The 23903-nt window shown below is 53.2% G+C and overlaps 7 protein-coding genes across 7 annotated transcripts; 5 read left to right on the top strand and 2 right to left on the bottom strand.

Annotated features, from left to right (window-relative positions):
• Positions 1-3804: 3804 nt before the first annotated feature.
• GGS23DRAFT_607960 (uncharacterized protein) lies at positions 3805-4314 on the top strand (the record flags this gene model as incomplete). Its single annotated transcript, XM_051520130.1, has 2 exons — positions 3805-4173; positions 4246-4314. The coding sequence occupies 2 exons, from the start codon at positions 3805-3807 to the stop codon at positions 4312-4314; spliced, it is 438 nt and encodes a 145-aa protein (XP_051367562.1).
• Positions 4315-4676: 362 nt separating this feature from the next.
• Positions 4677-5422, bottom strand: GGS23DRAFT_601045 (uncharacterized protein; the record flags this gene model as incomplete). Its single annotated transcript, XM_051519162.1, has 2 exons — positions 4677-4987; positions 5077-5422. The coding sequence occupies 2 exons, from the start codon at positions 5420-5422 to the stop codon at positions 4677-4679; spliced, it is 657 nt and encodes a 218-aa protein (XP_051367563.1).
• Positions 5423-7451: 2029 nt separating this feature from the next.
• Positions 7452-9080, top strand: GGS23DRAFT_393298 (LmbE-like protein). The gene is made up of 2 exons (XM_051513526.1): positions 7452-8241; positions 8414-9080. Exons 1-2 carry the CDS (start codon positions 7880-7882, stop codon positions 8958-8960), a joined length of 909 nt encoding a protein of 302 aa, XP_051367564.1. The 5' UTR covers positions 7452-7879; the 3' UTR covers positions 8961-9080.
• On the bottom strand, positions 8975-11779 carry GGS23DRAFT_393315 (uncharacterized protein). The gene is made up of 2 exons (XM_051513527.1): positions 11682-11779; positions 8975-11583 (listed from the first exon to the last, which is right to left on the bottom strand). Exon 2 carries the CDS (start codon positions 11535-11537, stop codon positions 9201-9203), a length of 2337 nt encoding a protein of 778 aa, XP_051367565.1. The 5' UTR covers positions 11538-11583; positions 11682-11779; the 3' UTR covers positions 8975-9200.
• A 290-nt stretch (positions 11780-12069) lies between these two features.
• On the top strand, positions 12070-12909 carry GGS23DRAFT_393426 (like-Sm domain-containing protein). Its single transcript, XM_051513528.1, has 4 exons — positions 12070-12293; positions 12370-12459; positions 12517-12553; positions 12637-12909. Exons 1-4 carry the CDS (start codon positions 12165-12167, stop codon positions 12675-12677), a joined length of 297 nt encoding a protein of 98 aa, XP_051367566.1. The 5' UTR covers positions 12070-12164; the 3' UTR covers positions 12678-12909.
• Positions 12910-13620: 711 nt separating this feature from the next.
• GGS23DRAFT_607964 (allantoate permease) lies at positions 13621-15475 on the top strand (the record flags this gene model as incomplete). The annotated part of the gene is made up of 5 exons (XM_051520131.1): positions 13621-13780; positions 13836-13874; positions 13940-14112; positions 14269-15363; positions 15464-15475. 5 exons carry the CDS (start codon positions 13621-13623, stop codon positions 15473-15475), a joined length of 1479 nt encoding a protein of 492 aa, XP_051367567.1.
• A 1523-nt stretch (positions 15476-16998) lies between these two features.
• Positions 16999-22016, top strand: GGS23DRAFT_607965 (uncharacterized protein; the record flags this gene model as incomplete). The annotated part of the gene is made up of 6 exons (XM_051520132.1): positions 16999-17318; positions 17394-17975; positions 19223-19749; positions 20143-21044; positions 21103-21696; positions 21807-22016. 6 exons carry the CDS (start codon positions 16999-17001, stop codon positions 22014-22016), a joined length of 3135 nt encoding a protein of 1044 aa, XP_051367568.1.
• Between the last annotated feature and the right edge of the window lie 1887 nt (positions 22017-23903).

The raw sequence follows: 23903 nt of genomic DNA on the forward strand, positions 1-23903 counted from the left end.
ATGTCGATTACCGGACTCTTTATACCTAGCTTTATAAGTAAGCGGAACGTCATATAGTAATATAAATTACCGATAAGACCTAAACCGAGGAACGACGATAGTAAAAGACGGTAACTTTCGAAAAACCCGAAAAGCTTATAATATAAATAGTTTAACGATTAGCGACTCCTAGCCTCTAAATGCCTCTACTACCGCCTTTCTCGTAGCCTAGACCCTCTTACGGCTACCTAAGTATTAGTTAAGAAGCTAGTATATAAGCCCTTTACGACCGACTTAACGCTCTAAAGATAAAGATAACTTCGTAGAACTACCGTTAGGATAGTAGCTCTTATAGCCCTAAGGATACGTACGGCGCCGATTAATAATATTAATAAGAAAACCCGTTCCTAATAAACGCGGTTCGGAACTTAAGTCTTTATAACCTATAAACTAACGGAAGAACCTTAATAAGCTCTAAACGTAATATTATACTAGACTACCGAGGTATACGTAATAAGATTTTATTAACCTAAATAAATAATTATAGGGAATTTAAATACTAGTTTTATAATACTTTCGATCGGCTTTATAATTATAGCCGCTACCCGCTACTAATAAATATAACTTAGAATCGGTTCTATTATAGGAGTAATAAACGACTATATTACCTCGAGAACGGAAACCCGGATAAGCTGGAGTTAATACTAATCCTAGGATCGATTATTACCTAAGCTAAGCGTAAAGGAAAACCGATTGCTTATTATATCTTATTTTACGTATATTAAAGTAAAGAATCTTTAAAGTAAGTACGTAGGATGGTATATTATTACTTAGCCGGAAAGCTAAAGCTTATACCCCTTAACCTACGATACTCTAAGAACGAGGAGGTAGTATTAAAGTAGGAAGAGATACTAAGAGCTATATCGGAGATTAACGTTATTTAAATAATCGAACGTAAATATAGCTACGAATTATACGAAACGGAGATCTTAGGTTATAATTAAACTAAGGGTTTTATCGACGACGAAGGTATCTATTATTATAAGGATATCATTAAGACGGACCTAATCGAAGTTAACGTAATTAAGCGAGCTAAAGGTCCTAACGGCGAATATATCGAAAAAGAAGTACCCGATTAAGAGGATATAAAAGTCCTATCGTTATAGCCTAGGCGTAAACCGATTAAAGCCGGTAAGAACGCTACTTCGAATACGAACGACCTAGCTAGGAAGGCGAAAACTATTAACGAATTACTAAGAGAGTTTTAGCTAGATAAGATTAATAAGAATAGCAGGAAACGCTTCGAGGTTTCGTAGAACGACCTAATTAAGTTCATGCCCGGGTTTTCGGAATAAGTAGTTAAGTACCTTACGATACGCGCTATAGAAATTAACGAAGGTTAGCTTAAGGTTATTAAGATTATAAAGGAATAGGTATAAAAGGATCGGGAAAAAAGCGTTAAAATACCTAGCGTACCGTAAACTACCGCCCCGTTTACTAATCCTTCGAGTAAAATAGCGGTAAATTCTATTATCGCGAAGGATATTAAGAACTATATCCGGCCTCTTCCTAAGCTAGTAGTTAACGTAAGACCTAACGGAAACGAAGCTCTCGTATCTACGGTAATCGATATAGGAACGTAGTTTAATATAATCGTAAAAAGCTACGTAAAGAAGTAGCGTTTCCTTATAACCGGTATTAAAGCGATATAGCGGGGTTTTAAATCCTCTATAGAGACCTTATATATAGGAATAATCGACGGTTCTATCTAGTTTACCGATTACTACCTTCGCTTACCGATCTACGTCGTTAAAGATAGGTTCGTTAGTTACCCCTTATTACTTAGTATAAACTTTATCTTCTAGTCCCGCATAAAACTCGAATTCGACGGAAGTACCTTCATAGGAACCGTTAACTTTAGCTCGACCCCCTTAATACCATAAGAGAATACGCCGAGGTAGTAGAATAATTTTATAACGTTCGAGTTTTAAAGGAAGGGGTAGGCATCGTTAAGCGTCTTCGGTAAGCCGTAGATTACTAAAAGCGAATTAACCTTATTAACGCTATAGCATCCGCCTAAAGTACGCCGATCGGCGAATTCCTTAGCCGTAAATCCTCCGTTCGGTCTATCGTATAAGCCGAAGTCCGTCGTTTCTCTATAGCCTTAGTACCTAATCCCCCTTACTTCCTCGTATCGGCGGACGTAAACCTCCGTTATAATAACCTCGTTAAGGTTATAGCGCGCCTCCTTCCTTCCCCCGGACTAAAAAGGATTAGGGCTTTTTAATCGGAGGAGACCTCTATACCGTATAGGTAGAGGGAAGATATCTAATTAATCCTTAGAACGCGCCCGCTCCCTTGCTATCCCTTTAACTAGGAGGGCTAGGACGAAACTAAGAAGAAGGTAGCCGAGATAGAGAAGGAAAACGCCGATCGGGTTAGATCGGCGAAGGTAAACCGGGCTAAGTTAGCCGTAAAGTAATAAAAGAGCCCCTTTATAATATTAAACGAAAAGCTAAAGGTACGACGATAGTAATTAAATAATAGCCGGTAGAATAGAGTTTCGCGGTAGTTTTTAAAGGAAGATATTAATCGGGACATACCGTATTACGCTTTTTAGTTTAATTATTCCTTACGGTATAATTAAACTAAGGAGGCTATAGTAGTACGGTAAGATATACTTTCTTAATATATTACGTAATACGTTACGATAGGCCTTATACCTATATAAAGTAACTATAGTACCCGTAAGTACGGGATATACTATGCTTATTATCTAAATCATTACCTAACTAGATTACTATCTTTACTATTTTTACCTTAATTAAAGATTCGTTTTTACTATTAGATTCGTCGTTCTCCGATTAATATATCTATCTTAATTATAGGCGCTTAAGTTACTTCGTCGTACCGCTATAGCCGAATAAGTAACTTTTACGTTTTACTCCTTTTCTTCCCTTACCTCTTATACCTTCGGGCTAGCGATTACTATATCTCTACGACTAAAAGGCATAGCTAAGATACGATAACTACATTAAATTCCTTATCTCTCGATTAATATAGCGATACTAGTTTTATTTATCTTAGACCATCGTACGTACTATAGTCTTCGATAAAATGCACCTTCGAATAAACCTATCCGGGTCTCTAGCATCGCGTACGCTCTGCTCCTCCTCACTAGGTACCGCTCTTAAGGCGGTTTATCTTAGCGTTAAAACCGGCCGCCCGTATAATAGGAAGTAGAATAATCTTTTTTTTACTTTTCACCTCTTATACCTTATAATCCTTATAGGTTAGTACACTTCCAACCATAGTTCCTAACAAGTTATTATTTTTAGCATTTATATTAAAAATAATCCTGCATTATTCTACTTCATAGAATAATTCAAACATTATTTTAATTAAGAATGTCAAATGTTTTAACTTATACTTAACTTACTATCTATTTATTCAGTCTATGAAGACTCTAACAACGAGAGTAGCCTCCGGATCCTCCTATAGACACTTAGCTCCTTGAACAATGTTTAGATTTTCCGTCGTTAAAGAGCTTGACTGCTGTTGAAGAAAAGGTGCGTTACGTGAACACAAGCGCTAGCTTTTATTTCCCCTTGAAAACCGGATTCTTGGCACAGCATAGCTTGGAAATTGTTCAATCTCGTGATCTTCCCTCGCGAGGCTGTGCTGGTTTCTTATCCGACTGCTTACTTAAATCCAAACCGGCCCCGTAAATGAGTGGAGGAAAGCTGAGTCGTTTCAAGGGAGAAACAAGGGAGGAATTCGTGGCGCCGTCCAGAGGGGTGGTAACGCTGGTGACTCTCGGTCCCCATGGCAGACGCAACACAGCAGGATTCGTCGCTGTCTATTGCCGCGAATATTACCGGCATCCTAACATTTGTATTCGCTGCTCTTGCGGCGGCATACGCGCGTGTGACATACCTACGCAACAGCGACCAGGAGTTCTTCCAGGTCAAAATGTCGCTGTGTCGGTATAAGACGGAGTCCGCGTGGCTTGCGGAACTCGTCATGGCCATGGTTAGTCGCTTCGATACAGAAAGCCAAACCCAGTTCCAAACGTTCAGGCACGTGATGGAGGACCTCCACAGACTCGATAAAAAGCTGCTTGAACTAGTCGAGGAGACGGAAACCAGAGCCAGGAGCGAGAATGAGCGGTATAGGGACAGGCAGTGGGCGCTCGTAACAAAGGGCTAGGGCTTTAACACAACCGTTGCGATGGCATGGCTACCGGTTCGGACTAAAGCGTTAGAGCCAGTTAGGCAGAGAGAGGCGCTGACTGCTAAGGTGTCCTTCACACAGATAAGCACCGTCCCCTCGTAAGGTACAGTGCTCAGGGGGGTTGAGAGACCGAGCGCGGTGAGATTAAACGTTCCCCGGGAGAATTCGAGACCTTGAAGGGTGGAACAAGACGAGAGAGAAGACGGTCGACCATCAACTCGAAAGGCTCGAAGCTCTCATCCTAGAGATCCGTCGATTAGAAGAGCCAGCACGCGAGATCCTAGAACGCATCCGGGTCCTTTACGACATGGATGGATCCTCGGTCAGTTTATGCACGTGTACAACTAACAGTAGGGGTTTCGACTTGTGGCTCCAAATGCAAGATTTAAATCCCGAGAGGCGAAGGAGACGGATGAGCGTCACATAGCTGTATTATAGACTGCTGGTTTCGGGAAATAGCCGTGTCAATACTGTTGCCTTATCGAATATCCGCCCTGGTAGAAGAAGCCGCCGGAGCAAGCCAGAGAGAGCATGGCAAGCGGAAGGTTAAGCTCGATGACAGACCAGACCCAGATACAGCCCAGCGGCGGCGACCGCTTCATGATAGCCAGATACCCGTACTTATTCGAGATGTGGATCAGGTAGCAGCCAGAGCAGACGCTTGCGACGAGGAAGAGGGTCTGCCGGAGAGGCGCCTGGAATCTAACGGGAAGCCCGGGGAGGAGTATCGGAGCCGAGGGGTGCGGATGAAGCACGTAGAAGAGCAGGAGGAACACTGTGCGTGCGCGCGCATTTCGATTGCGCCGTCTTAGCCCGATATGCTTGTATTTGGGTCGGACTGCTCGCGCAGGAGCAGAGGCTTACCAGCAAAGGCTTGGACTGTTCTAGTCATGATCTGAGGCCATATGATGGAGACGGCATATTGATGCTGGACGAGGACGTCGAGCGTGAAGTGTAGCATGGACAGGCTCCCGGCCCAGAGAATGGTGTCCATCACTCTCTCCGCCGCCGGCGATAGGAGGGGCTCCCCTTCGTCCTCATCTTGGCCGCGTTTGCCTGCGTTCCTCCGCTCCCGCCTCTCTGCTTCTTCGAAGAGATTGCGGTCCTGGGCAAGCTGGAGCAGCGTGTTCTCGCTCGGCGCCGATCGGTCGGGGTGGGTCAGCTTGATCTCGGTTGCGGTCGCCTTCCTCTCTCTCCTGGTTCGGACCATTGCGAAAAACTCGGGAGCGCGGCGGACGAGTAGCTTCGCAAGGCCACAAACGGGCGAAAGCGGTGACAACCCAGGCGGGTCGATGCGAGGGGGAGGGGATGCGTCGAAGAATGGAGTAAGCCGAGAACACAGGTCGATAGGGTACAGGTCGCGTGTTCGCGATATTGGAATGTTGGGGTGGTGGTGGTGTGATGGAGGGTTGATATGTCACTCCGATAAATAAAAAAGAGAGGTGTATTCTACAGGAATAGACTACGCGTAATGCTACCTCGGTATCGCAGGGGTAAGGTGTCTCTTGGCATTGCTAGTTGGGAGGTACCTAACCTCTCGCGGCGCCAGTATGCAAGCTTCTAGCTGAGGTACTTGGGAGCCTGGACGACAGTGTATGGCCGCCTTAGTACCTCTCGTTAATGCATTCAAAGTCTTCTAGATTAGGTAGGTGAAGGGCAAGGTGAGTAGGGTTGGGACCTAATGCACCTACGCATAGCATTAGGTAGTATGAGTATATACATATTACCTGCCTCCTGTACTTATACTCATATAGGCATACTACACGTACAGGTAGGTTACCTACGTAATATGCCCCCTGCAATCGGCCCGCAGGGGGTGCAGTGCACATATGTACGTATAAGAAGTATGCGTATACCCATCCAACGCGGCGTCAGTACATAGGTGGGTACCTAATGCGATGGATTTGGGGTCCCTGTATGCGGCCACCCGAACTCCGGCTTTGTGAGACAGGTGGGTCAAGATCTCCCCACGTGAACCAATCAGTTGATGGCCGCCCAAACCCCGGATATGTGCAAGCGCATCGGATTTCCGTCGCCCTCGGATTACATCATATGCTTCATGTAGGCTTTTCGCGCCAGCGCGCGCAGCGAGCCTCAGCAGAAGACGGGGAGCCAACGGGATTGTTATCGATGTGGCGGCGTACCTAATTTGAATCCCGTTGCGAAGGCGAGGGGTAGCGCGCCTGTAGTCGATACGGTCAGGCGAGGTACCTGCTTTAGGGGGGGTACCTCTTGGCCCCACCTTCTTAATGCCCCTCCCCTTCCTCTCTCTAGCTATGTACCGCTACTAGTACCTACGAGGTCTCCTGCGGGCTGAGATCTCCCCTCTTCTTCCGCCCGGACAGGAATTCCTCACATGTGGCCGTCCATCCCTCCATGATCTCGTCCATTCCAGGTCCCGCTGTCGCGTCTCGTCACACGGTTCCATCTACCAACCAGCCGTCGATCGCCATCACCACCTCCGTCCTAGACCTGACTCGAGGCTACAATCTAGAGAGGAGCCACCTAGGTCTGGTTAGGGAGGTGGGCTTGGTAGGCCGGTCATTTGCACGAGAGCGCTGCACCGCTCCATCGGGCATCGCGGCTGGGCCAAGTGGGCACAGCCGGATGTCGCTCGGGCTCCTTGGCCAGGCCCGATGCCCTCCATCCATCCGTCGCATACCGTCCCATCCTCCCTCCCTGGCGCCAGCCTGGCGCCAGTCCCTCCTATACCGTCGACAGGCTAGAGGAGGAGGAAGAGGAGGAGAGTCTCGAACGAGGCGTCCTCCCTTTCTCTCGTCCCCTCCGCGGCACGCACGCATGCATAGATAGACATGCATACGACCACACAGCATGCATACACGCCTCGGCGCATGCACGACTAGACATACCTACATGCAGCACATCATCTATCCCATCTCTACGCGTTCTCTCCTCCCGCACTTGGCTGCGTTGTGTAGTGCTGTGTGTAACTTGTAAATAGCAAACGGCCTAACAGCGTCCCCCCGTCTCGTCCTCCTCGTCCTCGTCCCCTCCACCCCTCTTCTTCTCGCTCTAGCCCTCCCCTCCCCTCCCCTCCATCACCACCTTGACTCGCCCGCTCCCTGTTAATCGTTAATGCATCGTCTCAGATCCCCGTGGCTCGTGCCCCCCTCCTACACCCGACCCTCCCGCCCGCCAGGTGTCAGGTGGCATTAACCTACCGAGTGCCCTTCTGCTTTCTTGCATACCGCTTCCCAAACCACGTCCTTGTTCTCCTGCTTCTCCTCTTCCCTCAGGCTGTTTTACACCCGTGAGACATCCTCTATTGTTGCCCGCTATCGTCCGAGGGGGTAGGAGGCCCTACCCGTTTTCTACCCCTTCTCAACTTCTAACTGATATTCCCGACCTTGCCTGCCTCGCTCCTTGCTTGTTCACCTTCATCGTTGCTTGTGTAGACCGTGTGTCGCGTGCTCTTCGTGTTCATTGGTTGATGCAAGTTACAGTCGCAAATTGAAAAAAGCGAACGCGGTCTCGGTCTAATCATCATCGATCACCATTTGCCTGCCTCTCGAGCACGCACGCCCGCCTCAAGTTACCGCAAACCTCGGCTGCGCGTACAACGGAACGGACCAGACCAGTCCCCTAATAGCTCTACTAACCTGTACACCTTTTCTCAAGGTCGAGCTACCGAAAGCCAGGGTCGAAGATGGGACTTCTCGATTTTTCGGGCGTTAATATAGGCTTGAGCGTAGGCGCCAGCCTTGGTGCCGTCGCCGTCGTCCTGCCGCTGCTCTATACCTACACCGCGTCGGTGTCGCAGATGCGATTCCCCACCGTGCGCAACAAGCGCATCTGCCTACTCATCGCTCATCCGGACGACGAGGCCATGTTCTTCTCGCCGACTGTGCTCGCGCTAACACGCCCTGACACCGGAAACCACGTCAGGATCCTGTGCCTGAGTTCGGGCAACGCTGATGGCCTGGGTGAGACGCGGAAGAAGGAATTGGTCAAGAGTGGCATGCTGCTGGGCTTGAGGAGCGAGAATGACGTGCTGGTTCACGAGAGTCCGTGAGTATCCCCCCACGAGTCTGCGCTCATAGTAATCTCATTCATACATCCCTCCTCTTCCCCACCCACTATCCGCACCTGAACGGGAACGCCCCGTTGGGGTGTCAAAATGATCGTCGTGGGATATATGTTCGGGGTGATGCCGCACATGCTAACCCTAATACCTTCCCAGTGAGTTTCCAGACTCCATGACGACAACGTGGGACTCGTCGAAGATCTCGGCCCTCCTCTGCAGCGCCTTCGCACCTCATCTCGCCAAGCAGAAGGCATCGAATGCCGCGGCACCGACGGCTACCATCGACATCCTCATCACCTTTGACGAGAGCGGCGTGTCGTCACACCCGAACCATATCTCGCTATATCACGGCGCCCGTGGCTTCCTCAAGGCCTTGGTCCACGGTAAGCCTGGGTGGTCCTCTCCCGTAGACCTATACACACTCTCGAGCGTGGGCCTCCTGCGCAAATATACCACTTTCCTTGACGTCTTCCCGACGATCCTGTCGGTAGCCTTTGAAGGCAGCAAAAAGAGCGAAAGGGGAAACCCGGGCGCCCTTGTCAGCATGAGCGCTCTAGTAGGTGCACGGGAGAGCTACGGTACGGCTAGGACGGCCATGACACAGGCCCACAAGAGCCAGATGGTCTGGTTCCGGTGGGGGTGGATCACGATGAGCCGATACATGCTTATCAACGACTTAAGGCTTGAGAGGGTCAAGTCGTAACTAACCGCAATCGAGCGGGGCCCACAACTAGTCACGGTAAATCCCAAATACGAAGCACACACTGCACCGTGAGGCGCGCGAGGAGCCCCCGTAGACCCAAGGTTCCGCCACGGGCTGTCGATAAATAGAATATATACCACTACTACTACAGCTGCTACCTTAACAGAGGAATATATGCGGCAACTTACATGTATGTACGAGCCGAACACGTTGTAGATATAAGCGACAATTATAAATGTTCTAAGAATAGTCATCTTCGTCATCGTAATCTACGGCCCCGCGCTCCCCTCCGTTCGCTGATGCATCACTCGGCGGCCTCGTCGCCAAACTGTCTGTGATGATATTCGACTCACTGACCAGCAATGCTGTCTCACCGGTGAGCACGGTAAACGGGTTCAGCTTCGAGAAGGCGCGGATATCGAGCGAGTGGCTCGACTTTACGGTGACCCTGGGCAGGCGGACAGGGCGCTCGCGCAGGGTGGCGCGCTCGCGCATGACCATGTTGAGGTACGCGACGTTGTTGTTGGGGCGGGCGCGGATGCGGGGGCGCGCGGGGTCGAAGAGCTCGACGTAGCCAGAGGCAGTGCGGTAGCGGATGGGGTTGGGCATGAAGAGGGCGAACTCGCGGACGACGTCGGGCAGGAAGGTGTCGGGGGGAGAGGCGGCGAAGCTGCGCGTTTTGGCGAGGATCTGGCGGCACCAGTTGTTGATGTCGTACCACATGCGCCCCTTGAGGAAGCGGGCGCGCTGGTGGCGGATCGTGGCGGCGGAGGAGGCGGGGGAGCCGATGCGGTCGCGGAGCTGCGCGAGCTGCTCGAGCGCGGCGTCCTCGAAGGCGCGGTGCTGGTCGTGATAGATCTCGACGGCGAGGCGCATGTACGGGAGGGCGCGGCGGAACCGGCGCTTACCGAGGAGGTTGCGGATGAGGACCGAGTACTGGTCGAAGCCCGGGCGAAGGGCCCCGTGCGGGTTGGCCGGGGAGCTCGTCGTCATGGCGGTGAAGAGGGCCTCGACCATGTCCGGGTGGGGGATCTTGGAGCGCATGCCGGCGTACTTCCAGGCCGTCGACATGGGCAACGACCCCATTATGTGTGCCCACTCGAGCAGGTCTTGCCAGACGGCGCGCGGGATGGGGATCTGGTGCTCCCGCGAGATGTGGTCGACGACCTGGAACGCGGTCACGATCTCGCCGTTAGAGCCGAACGTCTCGACGACGGCTGCCATGGTGCGCGCCGTCGGCCGCATGCGGAACGTGACGCGGTTAACCGGGCTGTAGGCACCCTTCTCGGGCGCTACGTCGACCCCGCCTTTGCGCGTTCCGGAGGACCACTGCGTCACCCGGATGCCGAAGTAGTCCTGGAGGATGCGCGTGGAGACGAACCATAGCGACCCGACCCGGCCGAAGCCGATCATCAGCGCGCAGAGCAGGGACTCGTTCATGCGGTTGCCTTCCTCGAGGATATGGCGGAAGAGTCGCATGACGGGGCCTCTCTTGCGCATCATGCGCATCAGCTCCTCCACGTGGCGTGCGTCCTTGTTGAGCCCGAAGCGCAGCCTGGAGGGCCGCGTGTTGAACCGCAGCCGTTCAAGCTTCCGGTAGCGGCTGTAGGCCAGATGGATCCGCGACCCCCGGAGGTTCCGGGGGGTGACAATCCTCCTCATCTTATCGTAGCCGGAGTACAAGGGCCGCGTGAGGAAGCGCGCGGCGACGAACTCGGCGTAGACGTCGCTGTGCCGCCAATCGGTCGTCTCGGTGCGGTCCATCTCTCGCCATATCCACTTCGCGCCCATCGGGTCCGAGGCGGCGCCCGCACACCGGAGGAGGTAGGTATACTCGTCAGTGTGCAAGATCTGACCCGAGGCTTTGAGGGCCATCATAAGCACCAGCATGCGCCGGACCAGCCGCACGTAGACTCTCCGCACGCCCCACTCGTCCAGGGTGGACTTCATGTTGAGCGAATGGAACGCGCCCGGGGATATGTATACCCGGTCGGTCGGATCGGCCTCGCTAGCGATACGGAAAGGGTCGAGGGAGCGGAGGAACTCGGTAAAGGTGGTCCGGGGCAAAGTAACGACGGCGTGCTGCAGGTCCGCAGTTCCCATGCGGGTTATCCGCTCGAGGCAGGTGAGCAGCCTTCGACTGTCGCCCCGCCTCATCGCCTCGAGGGCCTTGAGGAACAGGTAGGGAAGATTTTCAGTTATCTCGGCGTACCGGTGTGCGAGCTTGGCCTCGGCCGCCTCGACAGCTTGCTGCCTAAGAGCGGGACGGGCGGGACGGGCCTTGTCGTTGGCTTGCGATTTATAAAGCAATTCTCGCAAGAAGTGTAATTCGGGCGAAAACGCCGCACCAGCGAGTGGTGCTGTCGTCGCTATCGCTGTCGTCGTCGTCATTGTCGTTGTCGTTGTCGTTGTCGTCGTGAGACCCCGCGAAAACAGGGAATAGCATACACAGGGGATCGCCGGGGAACGTCTGCGTAAACAGAGGCTGAAGATTCTCGAGGACGTCGCTCTAGGGAGAGACGTGGGGGGGGGGGGCCTACGCCCGCCCAGCGGCGCCCTCGAGGCGACGGCAGACATGGTAGAAGCTGATGCCTACCATGACCGGCATAACAAGACAAGTTCACTTAAGTAGAACAAGAATAAGACAGTGGCAGGCAGAAAGGTATAGGTAGTTGAGGTTTGTATTAGGTGGCTAATCATGGGCGTCGACAGAAGACATACCTAGGGTTAGTATGTCCAGAACTCATGTCGTCGTCGTCGTCATAGTAGACCAGAAGAGAGGTTTGTGTGTTGTTCGTATGTGGGAATACTAAGTACCGTCGATACCTCGGGTTAGTAATACAGTGTGGGGGGTAATTGTGGAGGCGGTCAAGAAACTTAGGTACGTAGGTACAAATACCTAAATGCTTCTTGCTTGTAAAGTGCTCCTCCTACACTATTTTAAGTACCTACATCTTTTATCACAGCAACTACGGCCCCGGGATACGCACATATCGCACATATCCAGTGCGTGAGGATGTATTAGACGAGAATACCCGATATTAGATAATCGCCTGAACACCCAGCCGTACGCGTCTAGCTCAACGGCACACGACGACCGCATTCCACACCCCGAACTAGAACCGCAACAGGCTCAGGAGCAACGCACCATAGGGATACTCTTCATTGCTTCATTCGAAACCCAAACCCACTATCCCTGCCACCATGGCCGGTGACGAAGAGGGAGCCACCAGCGGCTCCGTCTCCGAGCCCCTCGACCTCGTGCGTCTGCTCATCGACGAAGTAGTGTTCGTGAAGCTACGAGGGGACCGAGAATTGAAAGGGAGGCTCCACGTAGGTCAACCAAAGGAAGCAGGCGGTTGGAGTAGATCGGCCTAGGTGACTGACTCGCTGTGCTCGCATATTCAAGGCCTACGATAGCCACATGAACTTAGTACTAGGCGACGTCGTTGAGACTATCTATGTGGCGGATGAGGACGACGAAGACGAGGAAATCAAAGTGAGTAGCTCCTCGAGGCGCCACCAAGATCGAATGCCTGCTAAATCCTTACTCTAGACGATTACCAAGAAATCCGAGATGTTATTCGTACGAGGTGCGGCATCCTCCTATCTGAGGCCCCCGTCCGCCCTTCTCTCGTGCTCTCAGCCAAGCTAGCTATCTAACAGCTCTCCTTAGGAGACAGCGTTGTCCTCGTCTCTCCCCAGAGTTCTTCCTGAGCTGCGGGGACTGCTGTATTTCCGGTCAAGGAATTATAGTATATAGGGCACGCGAGTTTCATTCTAGGGCAAGGCACAATCACCATTGTCTATGCCTCACCATATATGAGGCACCTTGACGTGGTCCGGGAGCCAGAGTTCAGGGACTTGGTACTCGGATAGGTCGGTAGGCGCGCTCCTCCTGGAGGTGGATGGGGATCAGTTTCGGGAAAAAAACCAAGGATGCCTCCGGCTATCGCCAGAACGAAGGCCTCGTCGAACCAATCAGCAGAGGGGCGGTATCACACCTCAACCGCGCGCGGCCTACCGAGACAACTTCGACGGCAGAGGATCTAACCGTATGAGTGCCAACTCTCTCTGTGAACTTCGTACGTATCGCATCTCTAGCTCCTCCCCGTCAACTCAATGCAACATGTCATTGCCCGAGAATCGGGGCCAAGTTCTTGATGATCTCCCTCGACCTGCCAGAGTGTGGCATGCTCGAGGTCTCCCCCGCATTTAATCTGCATCCACCTGATATGGACGCGGCTATCAGATAACCTCCACCAACCCTTCGTCTAAATCCGGATCGCCAGCAGGCATCAATGGCATCGTCCGCCAGTTTTATGAGCTCTCTTATCTAGCCCTAGCAATGATGATTGGTTGTCCCGTCGTCGACCTGCCAAAAAGGCAACCCCTGCGCTCTCGCATCTTGGAATTGACATGCCGATCTGATAGTCTCTTCACGTCGTTCATGTGTTTAGTAACGGTATCACCTCGCGAATTCATTGCTGCAACTGTCACTGTGAGAATTTTGAGACAACGTATAAAGGGATCGCGTAGTATCCTCCCCAGCGATACTGCTGCGTCCGCCACTATTACGTCTTATCCAGCCCACACCAAATCCCCTCGGGAAAAGTCACCGGCGTGTGCCAACGTGAAATATTCGCAGTCCAACTTCGCCATGAGTGTAGAGAAGTCGGAGAAAGAGGGGCAGGTGCCCGAAGTTGTCGACGCCGACGCAGCACTTGAATACCTGCACCGCGAGGGCGCAGCGGCGATGACGGAAGCCGATGAGAAAGCCCTCGTCAGGAAGCTAGACCTCAAGATCGTGCCTCTAATGTGTCAGTCTGCACTGGCATGTCTCCCTTCCGACGTCCCATCTTGACATTTGATCAGGGGCTTGCTACAACCTCCAGTATCTCGACAAAACATTAAGTATGTCCGGACCGGTCCTGGTCCCCTCTCCATAGGAAATCAACCAGCTCACCGCGGCGCGATAGTCAACTATGCCAACGTCATGGGGCTTCAAGAGGATACCGGTATCACCGGGAACCAGTTTGCTCTACTGGCCACGCTCTTTTATGTTACTTACTTAGTGTTTGAGTTTCCAACCGGTTATCTTATGCAGAGGCTTCCCACCGCGAAGTACCTCGGGGCTAACGTCTTCCTTTGGGCAAGTCGCGACTTTGTGGATATACGTTCACTTGTCGGACTGGCTATTATCGATGATGTCGGGATTAAGAGTACCGTTCATACTACTCGAAATCCCGACACTCAATTACGCAGTCCTGATAAATCGATGAAGATGGGACTAACTAGGTTACTATAGGGATTGATAGTAGCCCTGAATTCTGCAGCAAAGAACTGGGCCGCCCTCGCAACCTTGCGGGTTCTCCTGGGATGCTTCGAGGCTTCAGTGGCACCGGCGCTTATTCTGGTGACGAGCATGTGGTATAAGCGATCTGAGCAGCCGCTCCGGGTCGGCTTCTGGTACCTCGGTACGGGGACCGGATCCATCATCGGGGCCTTATCATCCTTCGGGTTCCAGCACTACGAGTCAGATACATTCACGTCGTGGCAGATCATGTTCCTCCTCTTTGGGTCCATCACGATGGCGGTTGGGATCCTCACCGCAGTCTTTCTTCCCGACAGTCCGATGACATCCCGGCTCACGCGCGAGGAGAAGATCTGGGCGATCGAGCGCCTTCGCGAGAACCAGACCGGCATCGAGAACAAGCACTTCAAGTGGTACCAGGTCCGCGACTGCTTCACTGACCCGCAGACCTGGATCATCGCCTTCATCACCGTCGCCATGAGCATCCCCAACGGCGCCATCAGCAGCTTCCAGGCGACCATCATTAAAGGGTTCGGCTACACGTCCAAGGAGACAGCACTGCTGTCGATCCCGTCAGGTGTGCTTACCTGCGTCTCAGTGATCGCGGCAGGCGTCGGGGCCGCCAAGTACGACGCGCGGGGGCCTGTCATCGTCACACTGCTGCTAGTGGGAGGAATCCTAGGCGGGGGACTGCTCGCGTTCAGCCACGGGGACGCGAAGGCGGCGCTGCTGACGGGGAACTACCTGACGAACACGATCGGGGCAGCCCTGCCGATGCTGTACTCGTACGCGGCGGCAAACGTGGCGGGCCACACGAAGAAGGTGACGGCGAACGCGATGCTACTCGCCGCCTTCTGCCTCGGCAACATCATCGGACCCCTGACCTTCCGCGACGCCGACCGCCCTGCCTACCTCCCAGCCAAGGCCGCCATCGTCGCCTCCACGGCCGCCGCGGCCCTCGCCACTGCCGCCCTAATCGCCTACTACCGCTGGGAGAACGCGCGCCGGGACCGCCGCTATGGGGGCCTGGCCCACCGCGCTGACAGCGAGTTCTTCGACCTGACGGACCGGGAGAATACAGAGTTTCGAGTAAGTTGACTCGGTTTGTTTTTAATAGGATCTTATTGTTCTAAAGACTTTTCTTTTCTTTTTTTTGGAGCAAGGGTCGGTAAATCGCTAACGTGTAAAGTACCGCTGGTGACTCCAATAGCGAGAGGTGGCAGGGGCCGGTTGGGTTGTCTGTTGGGAATAGGGGTAGATGGGAAAGGCCGGAGAGCTGGAGATAATACATGCAGAATAGGGGGACGTTGCATATATATATATATAATTTGGATATATCACCCAGATAATTACTCCATCACATCTTCGAAATCTCTTTACCAGTGTCTATCCATGAAAAGTCTACACAATTAGTCTATTTTGCTTCACCTTTCCCACACCAGCATCTGGACTACGTGGCGCAGAATCCAATGAACAACCATCATCGTGCAAAGGGATATCTGCATGTCGATGACAATATTCCTGAGCCCCTCCCATCGGAGCGAGCCTGCAGCAAGCAGGATGAAGACGGCTACCGCGTAACCCCCGAAGACGTTGACTAATTCTTCGGTTTCCAACATGCGCGGCATCTTGTTATCTGAATGTCCTTTTCTAGTCTTTTCGCCTGCTTTCCTTTTTTTTATAAGTGTATCGTCTTGATCAACAGTATGAAAAGGCAATTCTACCGTATCGAGGACTTCGGGCTCGAGGGCGAGCGCGGTCTTTATATCGCGAGTCTCGCGGTTGCTATGTGGGAACAAGAGCATTGTTCAGGGACGCACTCGTACAGTCTGCCTAGATGCCTACTGTTTTTGATGTCTTTGTTTCCACGGGCAATGGTACAACACCCGGGTGAAGGTCGATTTGGCCCCAGTTTGCAAAGGATATCTTGGTCTGTGCCGGAGGGAGATGTCGAGGGTTGTTGCTACTATGATGATAATACGTACGTGCCCTATATTGTCCAATTCTTCCGTATACCGGGCCTCTCTCTCTTGACTAATTTCTTGAGGTAATACTAAGTCATGTGTTATAGCTTCTCGGTCTCGCTTTTTATCAACCCAGATGTTCGAGACGTGTGGCCAGTGGGAATCCCGGTGCTAGATTATTACCTAGTGCCGTGGACATACCTACCTATGTCACCTCCCTCTTGGATCCCAGTAGCATCACTCCTGGACGGCGCGAGGATAAACAGGGGGAATAGTCGTATGTATCATGTACAACTGCTACAAGGCAGAACGAAATCCACGACAGCTACCGATGCATATATGGACAAATTGCCTCGTCTTTTCCTTCTTTTAGTACCTAGTATCTACTCGCCGTTCTCATACAGGTTATATGGGGCTTTTCTATCGCGATATTCTAAATAATGACAAATATGGCAGCCTTGAATGAATATCTAATTGTAGGCGAGTTCATATACTTGTCGGTGTCACGCGTGTATCTAGATGATACCTACCTATCTTCGAAATACAGGACTAATTGCATATCTACTTAGGGGACCTAGAAGGCAGAATAGAACTAAAGGGTACTTGAAGTAATCGGGGCATGGGCCGGCAATCGGGCGGAAGAAAGCTTGGGCCGTACCTATGTGCGAAGTAACGCCGCCAACCAGAAAAGACATATTCTTCCCGTCATTCGGAGAGGCATTCGCCTTCCGTTTCTCGAGCGCGCGCAAACCGCACCAAAATGCCACCGCGAATACCGGCTCTGCTGGCGGCTCGGTGCTACAGGGCATCAATTGAGCAGTCCGGTTACTCATCGCTCGTCAGGCTGCTGAGCGCGGTCTCCATCCAGACCCGAAACGCCCACATCCTTGCGAGCCTCTCCGACAACAAGGGCGCACACCAGAAACGAATCCGCCTTGGTCGCGGGCCGGCTTCCGGCAAGGGAAAGACGTCAGGGAGGGGTCACAAGGGTCAGAAGCAGCATGGAAAGGTCAAGCCTTGGTTCCAAGGTGGCCAGACACCTTTGATTACGCAGAGGGGCAAGCTCGGCTTCGAAAACATGTACGGTTGACCGTCTACTCCTCATTACCTACTCCCTCGCTGGCGCACACCGCCAACTGACCATCCGACGTTTAGCCACGCGCCCATCTTGTCCGAAGTCAACCTCGACAAGCTCCAGGAATGGATCGATGCTGGCCGCATCGACGCCACGCAGCGGATCACGCCGAAGGAGCTCATACTGTCCAACCTCGTCGGGTCGATCAAGGACGGAATCAAGCTGCTGGGAAGGGGCGGGAACTCGCTGAAGCAGCCGATCGACATCGTGGTGTCGCGCGCCTCGGCCTCGGCCATCGACGCGGTGGAGAAGGCGGGCGGCAAGATCATGACGAGGTACTACACGAAGATGGCCATAAAGCGGCTAGTGGAAGGCAGGAGCTTCCACAGCGACGAGCCGCTGCCGACGGGGCCGGAGCACGTCGAGCCGGTGCTCGAGGCGTTCCGGAAGAAGAAGTTCGCCTACCGGCTGCCGGACCCGACGGCGCGGTGGGACATCGAGTACTACCGCGACCCGGCGCACCGGGGCTACCTGAGCTACACACTGCAGTCTGGCGAGTCGCCCAGCTTGTACTTCAAGGTGCCGCCGTCACAGCTCACGAAGCGGGTCAAGAAGAGAAAGAAGGGAGCTAAGCAGGAGGACACCAAGCTCTGGGACAAGCTGTAGCCAGGGCAGCGAGACATGCCAATACTATACCACCGACATGCCAATTGTTATACCTCTTTTTGTGCCTATCTGCATTATGGAGGCGCAATCCACGACTGCAGAAGTACGATGAGGGTAGGGATCCGTCTCGTGTCGATTGTTAGCTCTGTATGTAAGTATACCTACACGTATGTATTTAGGGATGGATTGATACCCTCGGCATAGACGGCGATGCATACACTTATCCTTTCGACAGTCAAAAGGAGGGAGTTGTCTAGCGCTGTATGTGCCTCCTATCCGTCTAACCCCTGAGAGGTATTTTGAATGCGCGTGGCTGGGCAGGGAGGTACCCGTATGGTCCTCGCTGCGTGCGGATCCGCCCTTGGGAAATCATGCGGGTACCCGACGCTCACACAGAGGGATTTGGAGGTACGTAGGTGTGGCGGTATTACTTAATTCCGCCTCCCTAGGTACGTAAGGTACCTACCTGTATGATATCTCATTTATTACCTAATAACCTCGTGCCTGTTCGCAGCAAAACTGCCTTTGGGGGGGATCCATGATGAGATCAGGGTCCGTCTGCGGTCCGCTGGCCTCGACTCCGTTCCTGCCATGCCCCTTCCCCACCTGACCTTACTGCCCCACCTAGGTAGGTATGTACATCATGTACTGAATACGTATGTGTAGGTATACTTCGCAGTCATATACTATTACTCTGTACATAGATAGTACAGAATGATGCCCAGGAGTATGTACCACGCAGCATGTACTTGCCTACCTATCCCGCTCCGTCCCACCTTCTGGGTGCACTTTCCCTGGCGGTTTCAGCGCAGGCCATCGCCCGAGCTTCCCCTACCTTCCGCTGACTAGAAGCCACGACCCGGCTGAGAAGACAGCGAAAGTGCGCAAAAGGCTCCGGCCGAGGACTTTCGAGGAATCCCAACTTCTGCCCACCCTTGCCCTCTGCCCATCCTACCTCACGAACCAGGCCGACGTGTAGAGCCAGTGCCCGGATTCTCGAGGTCTGCGTAATCCCGGTCGTGCGTGTGCTGCTGAATATCTCGACCACTCTCCTTCCAGGCTTCGTCATCGTGTTGCGCCGCCGTCACTTCGAGCGCAGAGAGAGCAGCCGCCGCTCGCGATTGCTGAATCTGGCACAATACGACGGGCTTACCTATCTGCGCTCGCCATTGCAGTATAGCGATAACACTGCTCTTGCTGCTGCTGTCACTAAAGGAAGAAGAGAAAAAAAAAGAGACATTAGAACGCTCGTTGAGGAAGAAATCATGTCTCTATTTGGCTCTTCTCCCCCAAACGACAGCCTGACTCCCGGCAACACGACCGTGGCTCGATCCCGAAACTCGCTTTTCGACGACGACGATCCCATGACCCGGTCGACTTCGGACACCCTCTTTAATGACGACGACTTCAGGGGTAGTGGTGCGACTTCGCCCTGGGACCTGCCTACACCGCGGAAGCAGCAATCGCGCGGCGACCTGATCCGACAATTACTAGATGGCGCCGAGGTGCCCGAGAGCTACATAGAGGCATTTGATGCCGCCGTGCGCGAGGACGGAAGCGGCGGCAAGGTCACCTCCTCGGGCATCACCAAGACGCTTGCTGCCGCTAAGTTGGGTGCTGACGACCAGGCGCGGATAATGGGAATACTGGCTCCGGCCGGCCATCTCGTGCCCGTCGGTCGCAGCGAGTTCGGCGTCTTGCTGGCTCTCATCGGCCTCGCGCAGGAGCACGAAGCCGTGAGCTTGGACGGAGTGGACGAACGGAGACGCAGTAAGTAGAGAAAAAAGAAGAGCCCCCTCCTCGACTACAGCACTGCATGTACGCCCCATGAAGTGGAGGTTTTTTACTCTCCCGCCTCTGGGAAAAGGAGAGTAATCTCTCTCCGGGATCTATTTTCCGGGCGATGTCTCTGGTCTGTTGTCATGTGAAAATTTCATTCTGCATATTCCCCATCATGAGCCCAACCATGTAACTCGCCAACGAGTCGCATGTATCGCCCAATGGGCTGCATTTCGCCGCGGTACGCTGCACAGCACAACATAGCAAGCGCTGCGCTGCACAGCACACTGCGCGGCCCTGTACATCATGGGGTGGGGGGGACCGTGTGCAGAGTGCGTTAATTCGCCCGAGAAAAAAATCATCTAACCAAGCAATAATATACAGACTTGCCGCAACCCCAGTTATTCTCGTCGTCTCAGTCTGTCCGAAAACCCGTCCTTCCGAATACTGCAGACCTTGCAGCGAAACCGCCCCAGGTGCCCGATCCTTCGCCCACTTCATTTCCATCACACTCGAGAGCCACAAAGCACCCCATGGATGGTCCCGAGGACGATCCGTGGAACTCGTCCGACCTTCACGCGAACCACGGCCACGGCGAGACCCCAAAGACCAATGGTGCCAATCACGTAAATCCGAGCACGAATGGTAACGGCTACGGCAATTCGGACGCCCCCGACTCGCACCCTCACCCGACTTCGGCCTTTACGACCGCCACCATGCCCCCCAGCACCGGTAGTGTTGGCGCCCCCTCCGCCCCCTCAGCATCATCAAACCCCAGTGGTTGGGGATATTTCGATGCAAATAGCTCGGCCGGCTTCGATGGGCCCTCCAGCCATCTAGGCGGCCCCTTTAGCGGCGCCGGCAGTGGGGAGGGCCACGAGCCAGGTATCAATCCTTCTGCCATCCACACTCGAACCATTAGTGGTGGTCGGTCTGGAAGCGCAATCGAGGAGAACATCGTGGTGACGCTGATGCCAGAGAAGGAAGGCGTCTTCCTATTTCAGCACCACAATTACGAAGTGACGAGCGCACGCCGAGGAAGCAAAGTCATTCGCAGGTACAGCGACTTCGTGTGGCTGCTCGATTGCATGCACAAGCGATATCCGTTCCGCGCGCTCCCCCTACTCCCGCCGAAGAGAGTCGCGGTCAACGGTAACCATCTTTCCAACGATGGCGCGTTCATCGAGAAGCGTAGACGTGGCCTCGGCCGATTCCTTAATACCCTCGTCCGGCACCCGGTATTAGGCCAGGAGCAGCTTGTCATCATGTTCTTGACGGTCCCGACGGTGAGTATCGAAATGAGGGCCCACCAGTGCTGCTCCCTAAGCTGACTAGCATACATAGGAACTTGCGGTATGGCGTAAGCAGGCTACGATCTCGGTGGTGGATGAGTTTACGGGCCGACCGCTCCCGCCCGGGCTCGAGGAATCCCTACCGCCGTCGTTAGAGGAGCTATTCGAGCGCACTAAACAAGGTGTTAAGCGATCCGCTGACCTTTATATCACGTCCTGTAACATCATGGACCGCCTCGTCAAGCGGAGCGAAGGGGTAGCAGCCGACCACGGGCGCATGGCTCTGTCGCTGACGTCCCTTACCGAGACGAGTTCGGAGACCTACGCTACTGATACGAACGACGTACCGCTGCTCAACGACGGCTTGATAGCTATGAGCAAGCACCTGCAGACCACGCAGAGTCTGATGGAAGACGAAAGCAAGGCGTGGGAAGCGGGTGTGCTGGAGGACTTGAAAAGGCAGCGCGACGCGCTGGTGAGCATCAGAGAACTGTTCGACCGGAGGGAGAGGCTGGACAAGGACAACATTCCGTACCTGGAGCGGAGGATCCAGAATAACGAGACCAAACTCGCCGGCCTACGCGCGAAGCCGGATGGGCTAGTCAAGCCGGGGGAAATAGAGAAGGTGGTCGAAGCCATAATCAAGGTTGGTCTCCCTCCAAGTGTCGAGGATTATACTGTCCTCTTGGGCGGAAGCAGCAGCAGCAGCACCACTACTAGTAGTGCCAGCGTAAGAGTTTCTAACGTGTGGAACAGGACAAGGAATCAATCGTCAACCAGCACAACCGGTCCATCTTCGTCAAGGAGTGCCTCCGCGACGAGCTCGTATACTTCCAGCAGACGCAGTTCCACGTCAGCCGATGGAACCAGGACTGGGCCCAGGAGCGCGTCAAGTACTCGGAGATGCTGGCCGACAATTGGCGCCGGTTGCTGGACGAACTCGACGGCATGCCGCTCGGCGACTAGAACCTCCGACCGTTTTGCGAGACTAGCTGGGCGGACCTTTCCTAGTTTAATATGTGTGCGTGCGGCCTCGGAGGCGGTAGCTGTGGGACGCTATGGGGGGAGGAGGGGGGCAATGGATGCATACTGAGAATGATTCGCCGGATGTTGGGGATTAAAGCATTGCCGTGGTGCGATGTCACTTATACACGCCGCACAAGCCTTTTCAAAGCGCCTGTCGCCCTGGATGGGGGTCGAGGGAGTATCACGGCCATTGGTCCGGGCTCGTCCTTGTTTCTTTTCTTACCTATCGTTGTTTTCAGGAGAACGAGCATATCCCAAGCAGGGAGACGCAAGTTTGTCACGATACCCTTCTTTCTCTTCTAGTTGGATATTCGGCCTCTTCCTCGTAATGGTAACGGTATCCGAGCTCGTGTAGGCACGGCTCTGCAGAGGAGAGCCGTCAAGGGAGGTAGGGTGGGAGTGTATGCATGAGGAGGAATTGAGAAGGAGGAGGAGGAAGAGGAGGAGAAGAGAGAAGCGAGTACATACATTATAAGAAGGTATTGTAGGTAGATACCTGTCGGGCGCTCATGAGCAACGGCGATAATAACGAGAAATTGCTAATTGGCAAAAGAGAGCGATGTATTTATGTAGGTAGGTGTACCTATGCATGCCTCTGCGTTTTGTCCCCCATCCATTGCGCACCTAGGTGGGTACCTAGGTAGGTACCTATGTATCTAATGGAGATGACGTAATACCCGCTAGTAGGGTCAGGCAGGTAGGATTCACACACGTGTACATACTCATACAGTATTACATACGGTATTACACACCAGACTCATAAGGTACCTAGGGTACCTTACCTAAGTTATGTCACGTACATTAGGTACCTATATTATCCCTGGCAAGAGGCCGGCAGTACGAGGGTACCGAACCTGGGTTAGGTGGAATTGCCCAATTCCCAATTCCCATCAACGTCAGAGGGAAAAGAAGTTCCATCGCTCGGTTGAACCCCACCAACCGGGCTTAACCACCGACAACCACCACAATCCGTCATCGTCACCTTCAACCTCATCCATCCTTAGCCCATACCCGCCACGCCGACTAGTAGCTCCCGTGGCCTCTGTTAGGCTAGAAGATATTATAGCCCTCGTCAGCCTCAGCCTCGAAGCTGAATTCGCTGGGAGGTGATGCCAACTCAAGAAGCATAGTCCATACCTATATAAACCCCCCTGCCTCTCACATCCCCAATCCTCAACTCACCCCCGCCATTCCTTTCTTTTCGGTATACCCTCACGTGGACCACCGAGACCCGCCACTACTAAAGCATCAACCCCTGTCGGCTTGTCAACTTGTGCTGCTGAGTCAAGACAAAAGGCAGGCTTCCAGCTCCCATCTTGCCTGCTGTCGAGCAGAGAGCAGAGAGTCGAGAGCAACCAAGGTTCGTTCAACCCAAGAGACCGAGGGCCGGCTGGCATATCGAGCATCTATTCGAGGGTGCTTACCGACACCCTAGCTGAACGCCACTACCTGCGTACAACTCCTGCTCGTCCGCCACCATGGCCCCATTTACCGCCCATCAGCGGGAGGCCATTGCCAACTTCATCAGTATGACCGGAGCTCCAGACAAGGTTGCCCAAAGAGTAAGTCCGGATCCCACCTCTCCCTTCGTGATCCTCATAAGACGGCCACCCTTCCCAGGCTCTCTGTTGCTTATGCTATGCTCTTCTCGGCAAGCCCTTCCCTTCTCCCTCCCAGCGCTTGGATTTGAGAGCGGGGTGGTGCTAACCAAATGCTCCCCGTAGTTCCTTAAGAATTCTGGTTATAACCTCAACGAAGCGGTTCGTCAGTAAGTGGAGGCCTTATTTTCTCCTTCTCCTTCGAGCCTTCTGCTCCCCGTTCGCTGTC

Source organism: Durotheca rogersii (assembly GCF_024521655.1).
Source record: "Durotheca rogersii strain YMJ 92031201 chromosome Unknown GGS23scaffold_42, whole genome shotgun sequence".
Taxonomy (NCBI): Eukaryota; Fungi; Ascomycota; class Sordariomycetes; order Xylariales; family Xylariaceae; genus Durotheca; species Durotheca rogersii.

What these genes read in the sequence shown, in the direction of transcription:
- GGS23DRAFT_393298 (XM_051513526.1), top strand. Translation starts at nt 7,880, where the DNA reads ATGGGACTTCTCGATTTTTCGGGCGTTAATATAGGCTTGAGCGTAGGC. An exon ending in GTGCTGGTTCACGAGAGTCC is followed by an intron (nt 8,242 to 8,413) that starts GTGAGTATCCCC and finishes ATACCTTCCCAG; the next exon opens with TGAGTTTCCAGACTCCATGA.
- GGS23DRAFT_393315 (XM_051513527.1), bottom strand. Translation starts at nt 11,537, where the DNA reads ATGTCTGCCGTCGCCTCGAGGGCGCCGCTGGGCGGGCGTAGGCCCCCC.
- GGS23DRAFT_393426 (XM_051513528.1), top strand. Translation starts at nt 12,165, where the DNA reads ATGGCCGGTGACGAAGAGGGAGCCACCAGCGGCTCCGTCTCCGAGCCC. An exon ending in AATTGAAAGGGAGGCTCCAC is followed by an intron (nt 12,294 to 12,369) that starts GTAGGTCAACCA and finishes CGCATATTCAAG; the next exon opens with GCCTACGATAGCCACATGAA. An exon ending in ACGAAGACGAGGAAATCAAA is followed by an intron (nt 12,460 to 12,516) that starts GTGAGTAGCTCC and finishes TCCTTACTCTAG; the next exon opens with ACGATTACCAAGAAATCCGA.